The sequence below is a fragment of the Macrosteles quadrilineatus genome, unplaced genomic scaffold (assembly GCF_028750875.1).
Source record: "Macrosteles quadrilineatus isolate MER2022 unplaced genomic scaffold, UCM_ALF_1.0 Scaffold_5__1_contigs__length_97177068, whole genome shotgun sequence".
Taxonomy (NCBI): Eukaryota; Metazoa; Arthropoda; class Insecta; order Hemiptera; family Cicadellidae; genus Macrosteles; species Macrosteles quadrilineatus.
Window position 1 is genome coordinate 55,120,421 of NW_026542598.1, and position 19,966 is coordinate 55,140,386.

The following is a 19,966-nucleotide window of genomic DNA, read 5'->3' on the forward strand; positions in this document are numbered from 1 at the left end:
TTCCTTGTATATAAACTGAGAGGGAGCAATAAGGAACAAAAATCTGAAATGAAGTATCAAGTAGCAGGTGGTTTTAGCAATAAGGACTACTTGTGTAAACATCAGCAGCCAGGGTACAAATTGCATGTTTTCTGGAATCCCAATATTGCATTATGCAAAATCTTTCGATTCTATGCAATTGGTTTGCAGGAATACTAGAAATTCGTATTCATTGTAAAAATCGTCTGAGAAATAGGTACTTTATAGACATTGCGAGAATAATTGAAATTTATTTCTGTAAAAGCAATCATTATAACAACAAAGTTCAATATTCCGTTATTAGAGACAGGATATTAATCCGTGATTGTGTCATGTGATCCAGTCGATGTCTCGCAGAGTTAATTGTCGATTTGTGTGAACAACCGTAATTAACATGGAACTAATCTGTATCAGGAACTAACGCTGCTGTGTATAACGTTGCTGTGTAGCGCAGCATGGAAACCACGGAGTGACTGCCATTAGGTTTAGAGTGGAGCTTGTAATGGGAATATATTACACGTAATATGCTTTATCAAAACTAAAGTAACTGATCTAATTTAATACCTGAGCTTAAAAAGGTTATTCCATAGAGTAGTCATTTTTATTCCTGGGAATATATAACAGGTCGAAACAGAAAATATTTATAGAAACTTAACCATGAACCTAATACCTGCTATTTGTTTTGCATTTCTACTTTTTTCCTTTCCTAATAAGGCTGATATTTCTGCCAAAGTCTACGTATGAAAATATTTGCAGTTATCACTAAAATATGGGTTTTACCTTTAATTGCAGTCAAAATATAAAAAATCTTAAATTTTATGTTTTTTATTTAGCAAATGGAAATTTTCTTAGTCTGCAGGTTTGCTGCGGTGGGGGTATTTATTACATAGAGCCTACATAAAATATATCCGTTTCAAAAACTTAAAAGCTTCAAAACATTTTTTAAACATAATAAGTTTGCATGGATATTTCGGGTTTGCAGAAGTATTCCAAAACATAGAAGCAGACCCCAGAGACCCAAGTACAGTAATAGTATTGTCATTACGTAGATAAAGGCATGTCACACTGTAGAACACTTGTGAGTACATTGCTCAGTGTTTACTCATTTCTTGCATCACTAAGACAGTTCGATTACAACTACAAGATGAGACTCATCTATTTGGGCCTGGCGCTGTCATATCTTCTGGTAACATTTGATTTCATATTCGTCTGTCTATGTTTAGATTATCCAGTGGTTTGATTATGCCTGTTTTTGTCGTGTTTTCCGTTTTCCCTCATATTATGGACTCTTCAGCATTGATATACAGTCATGTACAAGGGCTGGCTATTTTCTTTATTGTTTTGTTACATTTTATTAAATTTTGATGGGGAATTTTGTTGTTGATGTTAGTGAAGTTTCAAAATTAAATTGTTTCAACTCGATTCTGGTCATAATGGATTATTTAGTGACTTCATTATGCTTTTCAATGTTTTCCTATTATTTAAATTATTTACACTTGGCTCATCGTATAAAGTAAACTGGCGCTGTTTTATCTCTCGGTACAAATTTTATGTTCATTTACATATTGATGTTCATACATTTCCAAACAAACATACATAAATTACATACATACACACACACATTTCTAAAGGCTATTCTGGTAAAAATTGATTGTTCAGTAATATAATTATGCCTATTTTACCATCTCTTACACATATATGCCTCAACTACGTAAGGCTGTTGCTATTTTATCTTCTGGAATAGTTTTGAAGATTCAAAAGGAACAGTAGGTGGTAAACTCTTTTCTGCACATAGTGGATTATTCAGTGATCTCATTATGCATATATTTTTAACAAATATATTCCCCTAATTTTTAAATTATATGGTATAAACTCCTTTCTGGGCTAAATGTATCAGTCTATTCAGTGAGCTAATTATGGTTATTTATACTTTTCCACCATTTTATGAACCAAAATACAAAATTCGAGCGTCTGGCATTTTTCTTTTCTTATATTGTAACATTTCATTTAATTTTTATGGAAATTTACATTGTTATAGTGTTTTCTGGATTTTCAAAAGGGAATGGTGCAAGCTATGTTATGGTCTCAGCGAATGTTTCAATGGTTTCATCGTGCTTTTCCCATGTTTTACCTCCATGGCAATATTACGTTTTCATGTTACATTTAATTTCATTGTACATTTATTCATATTATTAATGTGTTTAAGGTTTCCAAAGATTTGTATCTGATCAAGAAAGATTAGCTTTGCTACTGAATATTTAAATAAATAAATTATTACTGAATTTATTAACGTGAAATAGATACGTTTGTGCCTAAATAGCTTGACACAGTGTTTACACACAGATGACAAACCAGTATTACAAAAAACCCAAAATTTCTTAAAACATTGTATAAGGTACTTCAATACATCATTGCAATCCAATACTGAAGTGATAATTGTATATTGTCATGATAAGCAGTCCATAGATAAAGGGACAATGCAACTGTAACAATGTGAATAATCAACTAACTTTAATTCAACAATACTAGGATTGCTTCCATATTAGTGAAAGGCAGTTGAGATCACGTTTCATGGTTTTTAATAAAGCAATAAATAAATAAAATGTTTATAGATATAATACAAAATATAACTATTTCATCAATTTAACTTGTCAGTTTCGCTCAGAACTATCAACATCTATAACAATTTAATTTTCATAAGTAAAGATGTGGACATTACGGTATTTTCCTGTGTTTACTCGCCAATGTCATCTGGTGAACCCACAGTTCTGGTTGAACCCGACCTTGAACCTAAACCAATTGATATTTTCTCAATCTTGGCCAGATTTTGCAATTCAGACAGAAATGATCCTGCATTAATCCATACAATAAGCAGATGTAACTTTTTAAAAACTTGCCTACTTTGAGAGAATTGCATAAATAGTTGTCACCCTACCTTATGAGGTTTGTTTTCTTAAATTTTGTACATTTCACATGATTATTGTTTTAAAGCAAGTGTTCTACATTCAACAAAACATTGCCAGAAGTAGTAGTTGTCCGTGCGTTACGGGTGTTTATGGCTCGTCTTCATTTTCTAAAAATATCAGACAGTTTTTAAGAATGCATTATGAAATTTTCCTTATTATGACACTTATGCGAATTAGGTATTTTCTTGTAAAACGAAAACGCAATAAATACTTTATCCTTCTTGGGCAATAATATCCCCCAAGTCGTTGCCAACACAACAATCAATACAACAAAGTGTGTTGCCAACACATCAAATATATTTTTAAAATATATTAAAAATATATAAAGCAAATATCATCAAAAATATTTCTAAATAATTAGAAGGCATATTCATAATAGCCTATTTAGGTAAAAATATTGATTTGAGAATACCTAGTTATTTAAAATTGCAGAATCATGTAGTTGTTTTAATTCCCAATAACATATGATGAATGTTATTTGTTATAACCTTATTTAGCTACGTAAATCAAATCTGTAAAATACTGTAAAATACCTATTCGATCAGTAGTCATTTCCAAATTGTGACTTAAATGTAAACTTAAGACTTTCTCTGTATTATGTTATCAGTGGTCATCATGTAATTTTTTTTCTTTGTACTGTGTTTAGGTTGTGGCTTGATTTTGATTTTAACATATGCTATGATTCTTTGTTTAGTTTACATTACGTCTTTATTTTGTAACCATTTTGGCAACATCTTCTGACAAAAGGTATTGTTTTTTTCTTATCTGAAGGAGTGTGAAATTATAGACTTCAAGTTTTTCATCCCAATATAAGTTCTTACTTGCTTTTCAAAAATCTACAGAATAAAGTAAATTGTACTGCAAAACAATCAAAGTAAAAACTTTTCAGTATAAATATTGTTTTAAAACTATTTTTTCAGGGTGTTGGGGCAGATATTGTACCTATATTTACTACATCAACCGAACAGACGACAGCAGCTGATGAAACACCCACTGTTGCCAACAACATAGCTGACAATGACAACAGTACTGTGCCAGTACTAGAGATCACTGACTACCACTACATGGACTGGCCAAAGATCGGCTACCGGATCTTCATGAAGAAAATCCTTGATGCATTTAGAACTCTTAAGTTCTTCATGAACCTTGATCCCATGGTCTTGAAGATTACACGAACTTACATTCTAAACAATGACACAGATCTTGATTTCTTGAATAACAATTCTTCAGAAAACAGCAACGAAACTTCTATTGACACCAATACTGAATCCCCTCTGGCACTAGCATTATTCAGTTCAGAAGAGTCAGACAACAGTGAACTTTCTGACAAGAAAACATCAGAGCAATTGAAAGAATCAAAGGTTGACGATGTTAAAAAGACAAAGACTGAAACTGGAGGATTTTTCAGTGGCTTGGCCAGCACAGTTTCTAGTGTCTACCATACTCTTACTGACTGGTTCTAAACTACAGCTTGGTTCCAATCATAATTATTTTTTTTGTTTTTCTTATTTTAGGAAAAATCCCAGCATCCATTTTTATTTATTATAAAAAGTAAATTCAAAACTGTTTTATCATCAACCACATTAAAATATATATATTGATTTTTGTATTGACTGTTGAACAACATGGATTAATTTATGTCAATAAAAGATTAATATGATTTTTCATAATTTTAATTCTTAAAGCTGTATACATTTAGTTAATACATTGCTTATGACTTGAGCTATCTGAAACCATGAAAATAAAATGTTTCATAATGTTTTTTTTTGTACAACCTTTTGCAGTTGTAAATGAAATTGCATTGGATTTTACTGTTTGGTCATTAATTTGTAATCGTAAATCTAATTTATTTTTTCAAGTCTTATTTAAAGTGACCTTATGATAATAAATAATCAAGGTTGTAAAAAGATGCTAATTTCCTGTCAATGTTTTTAATATAATTTAAAGCCACGTTAAATTAGGAATTAGTATGGAAGCACTATAAAACTTAATCTCTATATCTTTAAAACATACAATGAATACAATATTACATTACAAAAAGTCTAGACATCATTATAAAATAATGATAAAATAATTATAAAATATTATCTTTCTTCGTAAGTCATGCAGATTCAGTTTTTAAATGGTGTATATAGTAAAACAATAGACATTAGTACATTTAAAAATTGACAATTGGATACTGAAGTTGTATCAATAGTCAAAGACTTAACACAATACTACAAAAAATGCCCTGAATGTTCATTTTGTGATACAATAAAATGTTCACAAACAGATCTGCTCAATTGTAAACAACAATTTTAAAACATGAGTAGCAAAAATATATATTTGTTATAGCCATAACTGTATAAATTATAAGTAAAAAATAATATATCTCACTATGCAAGGCACAATATGAATTAAAATTCTATAAAATAACATTAGTGACTAGTACTCTTTATGCATGCAAACAAATTACTTGTTAAGGCAACATTTAAAAAAAAAATAACATTCTCGACAAAAGGCAAACGAAACGTTAACAGACAGTAACAATATCATTATTCTAGTGTAGGTACCTTAAAATAGAAAATATTTCAAATTATCAAAACGAAAAGCAGTTTTGCAGGGTTACAAAATTTAAATTATGCTACGGTATTTAATAAGATAACTTTTACCTATTGGAAGTTGACCAAGACAACAGAATAATATATTATTGTTTTAATACAGTATTGAGAACATAGTTAAATTCTATTTTATAATTTAATAGGTACCTTCAATTTAGGAAGAGAAATATAATTTTAATTTTTCAAACTCCCTGCATTTACCTTGCTGGCGTGTGCTAACATTCCGAAATGACTCATTCTTACTGATGAGTTGTCTTCAAAAGAACTTCATTAAACACTTTCAACAGTTGACAAAAGCATTTTGTGTATTTCACCAAGTGTAAAGTTTTTGTGCTTATTTCTGGTTAAACCAATTTAAACAAATTTTGTGCTTGCATTACAATTAGTTTGTGTCATTTACACTTTTACCTTTTCCTGTCATAATTATGGAATGAGCTAAATTAAAACTGATTTTACTATGGAAGTTGGCTTAGAATGTGCTATATGCTAAAAACATTAAATTTATATGTTTTTAATAGTCTGCGACAATTTGTATACAAGTATAACAGTATACTCGCCTTTGGCTCGCTGGGGGCTCCGCCCCCAGGCCCCCTAGCTAACCACAAATATTAATACTATTGGCAGTAACTTGTGAAGACACAATATTAGTCGACCTTTGTTTTATTTTAGCACCGCAAAGAAGCAAACTAACCAACTCAGTTGATGTTCTTGTATTTTGTGAAGAGATTATAAAGCACCCTCAACGTGGATTTCAGATCTAAATTGACAATATCTAGAAACACACAAAAACAGATTAGTTCAGGAGATAATGTGGTTACCAAAATGGTTTCAAAACAAACCAATTATTCTATTATTCTAGTGTTTTCTTTTACTCTGTAAGTGACTTTTGTGGACAATAATGTAATTATTTTGTACTTAAGTACACTTCATTCTTTTTAAGAGTAGGATAATAGCTATTGGCAAAAATACTTATTTTCATTTTTCCGTTTATCAGGTTTCCTAATATACCGAGAGCTATATTGATACTGTATTTATTGTTTGAAGCCTGAGTGTCTTTGTCTATTGTTTACACTTTTTTACAAAAAATATTCAACAGTTTCGTTCATTACTTCAAAGGGAGCTTAATATTGTTAGCTATGAACACACATATAACTTTTAAAAATGTAGGTAGTCTCTTGGTAGATTTCTACACCTCTTAGTTACTAATTTAGTCACTACAATAACCCCCAGAGTAGTCTAGGATTAAAATAGATTTGTAAGTCCAAAACCCTTTCTTACATTATACACTAGAACCACAAGAAAATAAGGTAAGTGAAGGCTTGCAGAAACCAGGTATTTCACTTAAAAAATCAAATATTGTACTAATACTATTAAACACTTTTAACCAAAGTATATCTTGTCCACTCAATCAACACATATTTTTAGTAATTACTATTTCTGGCAAGTAATATGAAATAAAAGTGAGAATGATTGATTCATTGATTGTTGAAGATAAACAAGTATATAAAAATTTTGTAAAATGTGGTTAATTTTGCTGTTTGAGGTTCTACTGTTGATGTGCAAGTAAGAATGTTTGCCGATGGCAAAAGAAATTTAACTATCCTGCACATTTGCAGTGGCATTAATTTTTTTAATTATGTAAATAAATTGTAAATTCTAATCACAAACAACAATATTCTGTATTTTACCTTCTGGTCTGGCTTTAGGCTTGGCAAGTCCAACATCCTGCATGAGTTCAAAGGCAAATGACACATTGTGTACCTGAAAAAAAAAATTAAAAATCATTAACTAAGTTTATCAATGAAGCTACCTACCTTATGGCACACTCTGCTTAGTATTCATATTTGGTTCAAAATGTACCTAGTTTCACTATGAGGGTTAAATAATAGGAATAAAACAATGACCTTTGAATTTCTATTGCTCAGAGGTAGGGAAACATAGGGGAATGACCTGCCTTATAGGTGCAGGAAAGTTGCATACTTTAGCATACACTATAAAATTGTTCAAAACAAATTTTTTGCACAACATTCTAACATCCTAATTACATAAACATAGTAAGGTTAGGTAATTAGGAAAATTTTCCATCAACTTCTGCCTAAACATCCACTGTCATTGTATACCCAGCGCAGTGTGTGACGTGTCAGCGTGACCACTGCCAGGTATGAGGTGAAGACTTCATCCACTCAGTCTGGCCAACCTACTGTACTCTAATTTATCTTAGGCTTCTCCCACCCCCCATGGACAAATGAACTCTCATGAGTTGAAAATCAGACCCAATGATTGATTCAAACGACCAATACTGTCTACTAGGCATGAGACAGTAGCTTAGACCACTCCACAGTTGACCAGACCTTTAATGTTTATCACTAACAACACTGTTCAAAAAATTCTAAGCGTTGTAGACAGTAGTTTGAAACTTGACTCCAAGGTTGCAGCACATGTCAGGTGTAGCTAATTTGGTCTTACTTGCAAAGACGGTAAGTAAACGTTTGGTAACATAGGCTACGCCTTGATGTTGGATAAAGGTGTAGGATAAAGGGTTAGTGAGTGAAGTATTTATACTTTTCATTCAGTATTAGCTGGCCTTCAACACACAAGCTAGGCAGGGTTTAGCTCCTTGATATGCATTGGTGGCATGTAGCCAGAAAGCAGATAGATAATCAGAAACAGAAACATTGCATCACAGAATGTTTTGCTTAAGTTACAAGGGAGGTAATATAGACAGTAATACAATACGAATACAGGCTATTAAAATGGATATATAATACCTAAGATTTGCCTTCCTCTGTTACAAACTGTTACACATTCAAGGATTTATTAAGAAGTACTCTCTTAGTTTTCAGAATTTTTGTTCTACAGTAGACTCCCTCTAGTTCGGCTTCGGTTGGATCGGCCGCCGGATGGTCCGGCCCGGTCTCAGGGGGACAAGTCATATCTTCGGCGAATGACCTTCAACAGGATTCAACTTGAATGTTTAGTTTCCGGCCATAGAAGTAAACAATTCATGTCAGTTTAGTTTACGGGTGCTTCTACGGGTGAATTGCCGCATATTACCTATGTAAAACTATGTTACATATAACCTCAAAAATACCAAGAACATTTTATAAATAATTTTTCTTCGGTCTAATATGTTGAGATGCAGTGTATATTTTAATATTTCGGACCACTTTTTTATGCAGTAGGTTCCCCCATTATTGTTTTTGAAACACCACGGTTTATTTGACTACAATAAATTAAAGCAAAACAAAGAACTAGCCATCGTTAGCTTCAAGGTCAAGCTATCCGCTTGCACTGACAATCATCTGCTCACACAACTGATGTCTGCTGTGCACTTGCTTGCTATCTCACAACAGTTTGTTATTGGGTGATTAGTAACCATGGCAACCTGTTGAATGTGTGGATGAAGAGAAACCAAAGAGGCAAAGAAAGAATAGAAGAACAAAGAAGAAAGAATAAGGGGTGTTTTACGTCATCCATTGTTATCTTTAGCTGGATGATTAGCCAAATTAGCCCTGCCGATGGCTAACATCAAGGGAAAACACTATCTCTGCCAGTCCCAGTAGTGCAATCCAAGATGTTAGCAAGAGTTGTCTGATGCTTCCCCGTAGTGCAGGGTGGGAAACGCCTCTTAGGTTGGCTTGGAACTTATGAGGTAGGCGAAAGGCAGGCAACTCGAGCCCGGTCCTCCAAGGGATTGTGGGGGTTGGGCGTTGGGCCAACAACCCGCCCCGGAAAACATACCAGTTACGAAACGTAGTTACCAAGCCTCGGAAAAGGAACATACCAAAAGGATAACGAATCAGATACGCACTAAGGACTTGAGAATAGGATCATGGAATACCAGAACTCTTGCTGTACCAGGTGGCTGTGACATTTTAGCAGAAGAGTTAAAGAATTATGAAATGGATATTGTAGCACTTCAAGAAATAAAATGGCCATATGCAGGAAAGATTAACACCAAAGATTATGTAATATACTATAGTGGGACTGAGGATGGAAGGCATTATGGAGGAGTGGGTTTTGCTGTAAATAGAAGAATAGCTGAAAGTGTGATAAGCTTTTCACCAAAGAATGAAAGAATATGCAATATTAGATTGAGAGGAAGATTCAAGAATATTTCACTGTTAAGTATATATGCACCAACAGAAGACTCTGAAGATGAAGAGAAAGATTTCTTTTATGAAAATTTAGAAGAGGAATTCAATAAGTTACCAAACTATGATGTCAAGTTAGTTATTGGGGATGCAAATGCAAAAGTAGGAAAAGATGATATTTGGAAAGAAGTTGCAGGAAGTAATAGTTTACATGAAGAGACAAATGAAAATGGACTAAGACTGGTCACGTTTGCAAGCGCAGTGGACATGAAGGTTTGTAGCACAATGTTTCAAAGAAAAGACATTCATAAAGCAACCTGGATGTCACCAGACGGAAAAACCGAAAATCAGATCGATCATGTCCTGGTGGACAGCAGACACATCAGCAGTGTTACAAATATTAGAAGTGTCAGGGGAGCCGAATATGGAACAGACCATTACATGGTACTTATAAAAGTAAGGCAAAGAATAGACACTAAAAGAAGGGGAGTTGTAAGAAAAGAAATATTAGCAACAGAAAAACTAAAACTGAAGGAAATTAAAGAAGAGTTCAAAATTAAACTAGAAAATAGATTTGAAGCTCTAGATAGTGAAGAAGAGAGAAGAAAAGTACAAGAAGATGTCGCAGAACAGGTACAAGAACAAGAAATAATAGAATCAAAATGGAAGAAGATTCAAGATAATGTGAAAGAAGTAGTGAAAGAAGTGTGTGGAAAAAGAGTAAAGAAAGTGAGAAATCCATGGTTTACAGAAGAGTGTCAGAAAATGATAACCGAGAGGAAGAAACTAAAAAAATTGTGGCTTCAAACCAGAAATGGGGAAGAAGACCAACTAAGGTTAAGGAATTTTGAAGAGCTAAGACAAAAATATCAGGAAGCAAACAGAATCACCAAACAAACGCTTAGAAGATGTAAAAGAGATTACTTAAATGAAAAACTCAGAAAAGCAGAAGAAGATAGAACAGCCAATAATACTAGAGACTTTTATAGAACTATAAGATTCTTCAAAGGAGGATTTAAAGCGAGAACATTTGGCATAATGGATGAAGAAGGAAAAGTTACCACAGAAAAGGAGAAAACACTAAGAATATGGAAAGACTATTTTGATGACCTGCTAAACTGCGAGAATACTGTCGTAAATACTCCCGAAGAAAATACAACATTCTATCATGTACAGCCTCATATAGACCCACCATCGTTAGAAGAGGTGAAAATGGCAATCAAAGAATTAAAATGCAACAAAGCTCCAGGCGAAGATGGAATCACAGCAGAAGTAATCAAGAGCGGAGGAAGCATATTGGAAAATGAAATCCACAACCTAATCACAACTATATGGCAAAAAGAAAAGATACCTACTGAATGGAAAACGGCAACAATCATTCCTATACACAAGAAGGGGGACAAACAAAACTGCAAGAACTACAGAGGAATTTCTTTATTAAATAATACATATAAAATACTTTCAAAAATCCTTGTCGCAAGACTAAACCCCTATGTAGAAACGCTAATTGAAGAACAACAAACTGGATTTATGAAAGGGAGGTCCACAATAGAACAGATTTTTATTCTAAAGCAGGCAATTTCAAAATATTGGGAGTTCAACAAGAATGTTAGCGCAATATTTATAGATTTCAAAAAAGCATACGACAGCATAGACAGAATCAGCTTGTGGAAAAGTTTAAAAAAGCATGGTTTGCCAGACAAATTAATTAAACTAACAGAAATGTGTATGAAAGACTCAAAAGCCAAAGTGAGAGTGGAAGGAGACCTATCTGAGGAGTTTTCCATCAACACGGGTGTAAGACAAGGAGATGGCATATCTCCCATACTATTCAACTTAGCACTGGAAGAAGCCCTGCAGAAAACAAAAGAACTAGGATTGGGTGTTAAGCTTGGAGTAGATCTAAACATTTTGGCATTTGCTGATGATGTGGTCATTTTGTCAGAAACAGTTGAAAACTTGGTAAGTTTGGCCGAAGTACTTATCACAGAAGCTAACAAAATAGGATTGCAAGTAAATGTAGAAAAAACTAAAATCATTAACTTTGGAAGACAAGCAAACAATAGAAACAGAAACATACAGATAAAGAACTTAACTATAAATTGTACAGAAAGTTTCAAATATTTAGGAGTAACTGTAAATAGTAGAAACTCAGAAGACGAAGACATATTAACTAAGTTATCAAATGCCAATAAGTGTTGGGGAGCCTGCAAGAAGTTGATCTCATCTAAAGTATTATCTCACAGAACCAAAATACAGTTATATAAGACAATAATTCAACCTATTCTGTTATATGGTAGTGAAACATGGGTATTGTCCAAGAAAAATGAAAACCGACTCATGGTGTTTGAAAATAAAGTACTTAGAAAAATATTTGGTCCAGTACAGGAGGGACAGATGTGGAGAATAAGGAAAAATAGAGAGTTAAGATCACTATACACCGACCCAGATATTGTTGCAATAGTTAAAGGAAGAAGGTTAAGTTGGATAGGGCATGTGCTAAGAAGAGAGAAAGGAACAAGACTGTATGAAGTTTGGAGAGCCACACCTGGAGGTAAACGTCCATTGGGAAGGCCGAAATTGAGATGGACTGACCAAGTATTGAACGACATCAGGACAATGGGTGCAAGTGTCAACTTGGCAGAAGACAGAGAAGGGTGGAAGAGGCTGGTACACGAGGCGAAGAATCAACTGAGATTTGTGGAGCCACGGCAGTAAGTAAGTAAGTATTGTTATCTTTATCCAATTTTACGACTGTCCTTATAATTTTTAAGACTAAGTACTATGGTTTTATGCTGTTTTATGAATTGTCTAATGTTTTTATGGACATTCTTATGTTCTGAAACAACATGTAGTAGTAGCCTATGCTGACTACGGTAGCTTGCAGTACTAGACTTTCTGTTGTTCTGTTCATTACGTGATTTATTGCTGTATGTACAGTGTTGTGTAATTTTTATTTTTATTGAGTAAGCGTGATTTTAAACGTTTCAGTTTTTATTACAGAACCAAAGTTATTGACTTAACATATCACGATTGCGCAATACTATTATTTGTAATTTGATTATGTAAAATGCACTACATCCGGTTAGTCCGGCCGTTTTGTAGTTCGGCCAGTGGTCCGGTCCCGAGGTGGCCGAACTAGAGGGAGTCTACTGCAATAAAACACTTTAAAACTAAGTTAAAACTTTAGATTATGGGCTTATTTGGTGATGATTTGAATCCATTAAATATTTTCTTAAATAAAACATAACCTGGAAGCCCAATTTTCATGCTCTTTATCCAGCACTAAGGCAGCAAATATAAGCATATATGTGGCATTTAACATTGACATAGGAAAGCATTAGTTTCAGAGATACAGAGGAAATATGTGGCTGGAAATATGTGTCAGGCTACCATCAATTGATTACTTCATTGATTTTAAAAAGGTATTATATGAGATTGTAATCACAGTATTATGCAATGTACATGTGAACTACCCTTTAGAGCCATATGCTAATGTTTCTCAAATAAATGGATTATTTCTGTTGAAATAAGTAGGTACCTACAAGTCAATTATCAACAACCTATGGGGATAAACAATGGACTAAGAATATTACATTTGTGTCATTTAGGTATAACCCCAACTGCTTGATAAAGAGATAAAAATCAAAACTTCTATCAGGTGTATGTAGAAATACTCTAGGCCTAGGTACTTATTAACTACCACTCAATCTGGATTCCGATTCCATTCCTATAAGACGATCTGTTTCGTAATAGCAGCCGAAACCGAGATGAGGGAAAATTGATGCTCCACTAAGTAAGAATATCGTTCTGCGATTAGGGTTCTAAGGAAAGGGGGTCAACTCCTATTGAAATCCCTAGCAGTTGAAAAGTGTTTATGTAGAAAATTGTTAAGATTAAGGATGGATGGGTTTTTTAATCGGTTGTAGGTTTTACCGGTTTTAGCGAAAATCCCAAAACCGAGAATTGATGGAAAATATTGTTGCTAATCAATATTGTAACTGTGCAATAGTTTTGCTGCGATCAAGCGACGTGATTGAGATCTTAGATTTTTCCGTGATTGCAGAAGGCTAGGTTGATGTTGACGCACAGGTTATATTCATGATTTTACCGTAATTGCAGAAGACGGTGATCATGTTGTAACGAGGACGAGCTATTTTTCCAGTGGGGGTAGGATATTGTTATAGAACCACATACCTATTGTTAAGATTAGCAAGTGGCAGTGGCGGAGCAAGTTGGTGTCCTTTGACCTGGGGTATCAGTGACTGATTGTGTACGATTATTTTATGACTTGCTTTGACTTGTTCACAGTGCCCGTGCATGAGCCACCTACCTTCTGGTCAAAGTCCTGAGGGGTGAGGTGGAAGCTGTAGAGAGGCACAAAGAATCCCTCCAGTAGCCCCAGCAGCAGAGTAAGGTACACCCCATCATGGAACTGGGTGTCAAGATCTGATACTTCCAGGTTCACCTTGTTGAGGTGCTTGTTGACAAATGTCACCAGAGACTGAAACGCAAAATGTATCGTAATTATACAAGAATGTGGAACAAAACAATACTGCAAAGATTTTGTTTTAAGTTTTACAAAAGCCATAAAATCCCTCCCCAAAGACCAATGTAACAGCTCCCTACTCAGAAGGTGGGAACTAGCCTACCAATACATCACTGATTCCAGAAACCCTCCTAACCTTAACATCAGATAATTCACCCAACCATTCCCTCAGCTAGCTTCATTTTTATAAAAATCAACCACCATATGTATATATAGAAGTATATGTGTATATAGATGTACATAACAACAGTAATTTTAAACAACAGTTGGCAACACTATTGTGGAACTTTTGAATTTGAACTGTAACTGCCAGTTTTCTTTCTTCTCCCTTCTGATGAAGTCCCTAACTGGGACGAAATATTAAGTTTTTCTGTGTTGTGTCATGTGTTTTATGTGTAATCAAGGCTAATCTGGACTCTATCTACCAGGTAAGCTAGCTGATCCCTATCCTTGTACATAATAATCCTATGTCTTACTATGAGAAAGTTGTGGACAAATATGTAGACCTAGACAGACAATCAACATAGAACAGCAATAGCCTATTTCTGTTAAAAAGGAGATGGACAGTGTTGTTAAGTTATATCATATTTTTATCAAATAAGTCATGAGGCAAATAACTTAACTTTTCTTCTACAGAAATGTTTATTTTGAATGAGAAAACATAATGGACCACTGCTACAAATACAGTAATAGTTACATAGTTTTTTAGGTTACGAGTAGTAAATTATGTTAAAACTAAAACACTAAAACCAAAAATTAAATTATAATAATATTATGTGATGATGATTAACCCCTTGAGTTCCGTCGCATCTCGCTCCAAGACACAAGTGCCGAGCGTCTCGTAACGAGACGGTCGTGACTATCACATTTATCACCTTTTAATAAAGGTGGCTGCAAATCCCACCAAATGCGACAGAAGGAGGTTGGCAACAACTATTTTGCTCTTCTCCTGTACAATAGAGCTGAGAGATGTGGTCAACCAATCAAAAACCATTACGCAATAGTAGACGGCTTTACACAGCTGGTTTGTGCGTTGTTTTGACTGTTTGTGTTCTAGTAGGGTCTAAATGTTTGTTTACGAGTTGTTTTGGTAGAATTGCAGGTTATGGTCATGAATTGTTGAAAAATACATTTAACACCTTTAAAAAGTGACACATAAAGTCATAAAGTCACATAAAGTTTACCGGTAACTGGACTTGGTAACTTAGGTCTATGGGTTCATGATTTTATGTTGACTGTTTGTATATTTTGTGCATGACTACTTATAACACTCTAATAGTAATTTGAATTAATAACATAATAATAACAACATAAAATACAGTAAAATGATAAATTAATAGTTTTGTCAGTAACAACACAAGTCTTAGAGCATGATTTAGGTTGTTTGCTGGGTAGGGCCTAGAATTTTTGCAGACCTCTTTGTAGTAAATGTTAGGGCCCTATTTTTGTGGGCTTATAAATAAATACATTTGTAATACAAGATTTCTCATTAGTTTTTAATACATTCCGGTATGTTTTTTCCTTCGTGATGGCATTATTAATGTTATTCTTAGGTTGTCGGTTACTCATCACTAAAATAAATTAATCACAATTTACTAAAAAATGTCGACATTTTTTAGTAAATTGTGATTAATTTATTTTAGTGATGAGTAACCGACAACCTAAGAATAACATTAGTTTTTAATACTCTTTAAAATGAATGTAAAATTGAATGTCAATGAGTAATTTTAAATTATGTTATTTTACTTTGTTGAGGGGGTGGGGCGCACTTAATTTAGTATGTATTGTGTGGACAAAATTTTTCCATAGGTCATAGGTATACCAACGAAAATGTTTGAACTTTATGAAAGTTCAAAATAAAATCCATTTTTGAAGTTGGGTTTGGTTTACTGGTATTCGTAAAAACCCTGAAATGGTGAAAAACGTTTCCGTTTATTGGTAGTTATGCAATAATTTTGCCGCGATCATGGAAGACGATAATCACCGCGATCGAGGAAGTGAAGATTTTGCTGAGATCGCGAAACACAATGATGATATCTTTGGAAATTGCAACTGTGATAGGTGTTCAGGGTTTGTCCAGATCTCAGGAAACGATAACGAGTCTTTGCGTTCACGGGGATGTTCAAGATATTCCTGAAATCGCGTTAGACGATGATAATGTCTTGGTGTTCACGGAAGATGCTCCCAAATCCACCATGATCGCAGAATACGATTATGATGTCTTCGATATAGTCGGGTTGTTTAAAACTTTCCCGCGATTGTAAGAGAGGTCAGTCAGCGTTGTCTACGCGATCGGGGATGATGATGTTGATGTAGATTCTAACGGTTTATTGATAGACCGGTAGAGGAAAATTTATTGATTATCATTTTTCCATTTTATTTTAACAAACTCTAAGACAAATAAAACTATCTATTATACAAAACCATTACTTAGCCTGTAGTATTTTGACCAAAGAATAAAGCACAAATAATTTTCCCTGAAAAGAAGTTGGAAAAAAGCATTTAGTTCACTCTCAAACCTCACTAACATTATTACATGTTAAACCTATCCGATAGTTAAACATTTTTTATGTCCGAGAGGGGGCGCACACCCTCTGCAACCCCTGGCTGGATCCCCCACTGGCAGGATAATCTACATAACAAACTAATTTTGGCCAAACTGCATTAATTAATGTGGATATGTACAGGATGTATAGGATGATGTGCAGTACACGGCAGTGTGGTTATCAATCAATTATCATTTATTGAGATGAGGACGCCACCTAGGTGCGTATTTTAACCCAAATATGAGTGAAGGAGGAGTGTAGAATGGTGTCTGATGACCTGTGTGGCTTTGTTACTGACTAAGATCAGCGGTTTCATTAGTCAGGATCATTTATTTAAAGCCCAATGATCAGGAACAGCTGGGTCCAGTTTCGAACCATCAAAAAGCTACTGATTTTTCTCAGGATCGAACCGGCGACCTTTTGATTACCAGCCAAGCACTATAGTTGAAGGACTATATAACATATCATATTAGTGAACAATGCTAGTGTAACACTTGCCTACCTTCTTGACAACCTGGAGTTTGTCAGGAGCGTGATCAAACAACGTGTCAAATGCATCTCTCTCACACCGCATGCCCAAGTCATCATATGTGGATGTAATTTCTTCATTAATTGTGCGATGACTCAGGGACCCGTCTTTTTTCTACAAAAGAAAAATTGAATGAGCATACCAATTTTTAACATGAACCCTATGCCCGAGTATAGGTGTCGGGGTGGCACCAATGCTTTTGTAAACGAAGCTCAAGTATGGATCAGGCATCAATATTCAATTTGTTTTTATTTTTTATTACAGGCTTAGAATTGTTATGTTATATATTATTACTAGTATTATTATTGTATCAAATATTATGCTTTAATAGTTTTAGGCTACTTTATTATGAAATTATGACCATTTATGTATGTAATACATAATAAAATACAGTATATAAATTATATAAAAAATCATATTTTTTTAAAATTATAATTCGGTGTTTTGGTCAGATTTACGATCTGGGTTTTGCTCAGAGCGAGTGGGAGACTGTGATCTGCCATGCATGCGTTGATGGTTCACATAACTGGGTTCAATAGCTGGGCCAGCTCAAAGCTACGAGCATCTATCAAATCCATAACCTTATTTGTGTACCCAACTAAAACAGTTTCCTCAGGCATTTCAGACCTCAGGAGGCTGTCATAGGCAATGTTTCAGAGGTCCAGGTAGAGTATACCTTGGGGGGCACTAGAAGTGACACTTATCGTCTGCAGGCCTTCCCAAGTATCATACATGATGAGGCAGAACCAGATGTAATCCTCCATGATGAGCATAAGGTATAACAGGATGTGGAAGGTGTTCTCCAGAGCGTCTAGCATATTGCACCACCTTGGACAATCAAAAGCGTTTCGCACATTGGGTGTTCTGAGCAGCACAACCTGAGTGGTTAAATCCTCTTCTCTTATCATGGCAAACTTCACATCCTCCATAGCGTCTACCTTGATTGCACCTTCTGAAGCCGTACTGAGACAAGGGCTCAGGTCCTTTGCAGCAACCGGCTGAATTCAGATCCGAACGGACAAACTTCTTAAAAACGTTTCTAGCCATATCCAACATTGAGAGGGAACTGTAAGATGACGTCACTTATATGTCTCCCTTTCCCTTCCCTATGAGCATGACCCTAGCGGTTTTCCAGCACCACGGAAACACCTTCAGGTTGTGAACGTAAACTAACTGTAAGTTGTGTGTGCTCAGAAGAATCAAGAGATTGATTGAAAGAACCTTCTCGAGGGCTTCTCCAGGTACCCCATCAGGTCAAGGAGCCTTGCTCTTTTTTAGGTATTATAGAACGGCAGTCTACAGCTCCTCATTTAGTCCACCCATCCTAACTCACACAGCGGGCGCAGCATGTGAGCCCGAATAAGGGACTTGACTACCCTCTCCATAGTGGCTCCATCCACGACGGAAGGTGGAGAGCGAGTGCTGGGTTTTTCGGTTACTCCCAGGCCCTACAGATCGGGATCGACATCGTCCCTAAGTTACTTCCAGCAGGCTCACAAACATTAAAACTTACTTAAAATGTACATAAATGTTTGTATTGTCATAGAAAATAAATATATTATGAATGTCCTTACTCACCTGCACCACCACTACTCCCACCACCACATTCTCTGGCAGTCTCACAGGAGCCCTGTAGTGGCGGGCCAGACCCACCAGTAGATGTAGGATGGACACAATGTTCTTGGAGTGAACACTCTCAACACTCCACTTCTGCTGGGACCACCTCGGATGACCCAGGACCTGGGAAAATGTCACACATCAGCTCTATACTCAACCCTGAGTTTACATGTGCACATGACCTTTCTCAGTAAGTAAGTTTTATCTTTTAGCGAATTTCCCAAATAGGGAATAAGCTATTACCGTAGGTCTCATGGTAAGACCTAGACCCGGGACCGATTTACTTTTTCGTTTTGAGGTCCCCAGAGGCCAAAAACACCATCCGTTCAAATTCATATATATATATATATATATATATATATATTTATTTATATATATATATATATATCTAATATATATATATATATATATATCTAATATATATATATATATATATATCTAATATATAAAATTCTCGTGTCACAGTGTTTGTCTGCAAACTCCTCCGGAACGACTTCACCGATCGTAATGAAATTTGGTGTGTAAATTCTGTAGGTATGCGAATCGGACGTAAACTATTTCCCGTTTCGAAATTCTTAAAAGGGCTCCGCCCCAGTGGCTCTGGAGTTTCCCATGTTAACCTTATGAGAAATGGAATTAATGTATCTTAACAGCTGTTTCAATTAAACAAGTTGGTTCTGTTCTATGATGTTCAATAGCATTAAAGTTACAAGGATTACCAACAGGGTGCAGCACTATTATTTCTTTTACATTTATGACAACAGCTAATTTGCAACCAAAAGGTGAGTGAGCGTAGCGAACGAACTTCAACCTGGAGGCGAGTGAGCGTAGCGAACGAGCTAACCTGGAGGCGAGTTAGCGTAGCGAACGAGCTCCAACCTAAAGGCAAGTGAGCGCAGCGAACGAGCTCCAACCCAAAGGTGAGTGAGCGTAGCGAACGTACTTCAACCAGGACGTGATTGAGCGATGCGAACGAGATCATCTTGAAAATTAAACGTAACGGTACTTTCTTTCCATCGGTCTGTCTTAGGGGAAACCTATAACTTA

At 35.1% G+C, this 19,966-nt stretch overlaps 2 protein-coding genes across 2 annotated transcripts in view; one reads left to right on the forward strand and one right to left on the reverse strand.

Annotated features, from left to right (window-relative positions):
* The first annotated feature begins 1,100 nt into the window (after positions 1 to 1,100).
* LOC128994200 (uncharacterized) lies at positions 1,101 to 4,585 on the forward strand. The gene is made up of 2 exons (XM_054418580.1): positions 1,101 to 1,204; positions 3,905 to 4,585. The coding sequence occupies exons 1-2, from the start codon at positions 1,163 to 1,165 to the stop codon at positions 4,445 to 4,447; spliced, it is 585 nt and encodes a 194-aa protein (XP_054274555.1). The 5' UTR covers positions 1,101 to 1,162; the 3' UTR covers positions 4,448 to 4,585.
* Positions 4,586 to 5,463: 878 nt separating this feature from the next.
* LOC128994199 (beta-parvin) overlaps positions 5,464 to 19,966 on the reverse strand; it is a 38,845-nt gene continuing 24,342 nt past the window's right edge. Inside the window, exons 5-9 of the mRNA XM_054418578.1 lie at positions 18,881 to 19,042; positions 17,276 to 17,416; positions 14,012 to 14,182; positions 7,273 to 7,345; positions 5,464 to 6,356 (exon numbers count right to left, since the gene is read on the reverse strand). Coding sequence (XP_054274553.1) covers positions 6,280 to 6,356; positions 7,273 to 7,345; positions 14,012 to 14,182; positions 17,276 to 17,416; positions 18,881 to 19,042 — 624 coding nt within the window. The 3' untranslated portion in view covers positions 5,464 to 6,279. The remainder of the gene's footprint in view (positions 6,357 to 7,272; positions 7,346 to 14,011; positions 14,183 to 17,275; positions 17,417 to 18,880; positions 19,043 to 19,966) is intronic.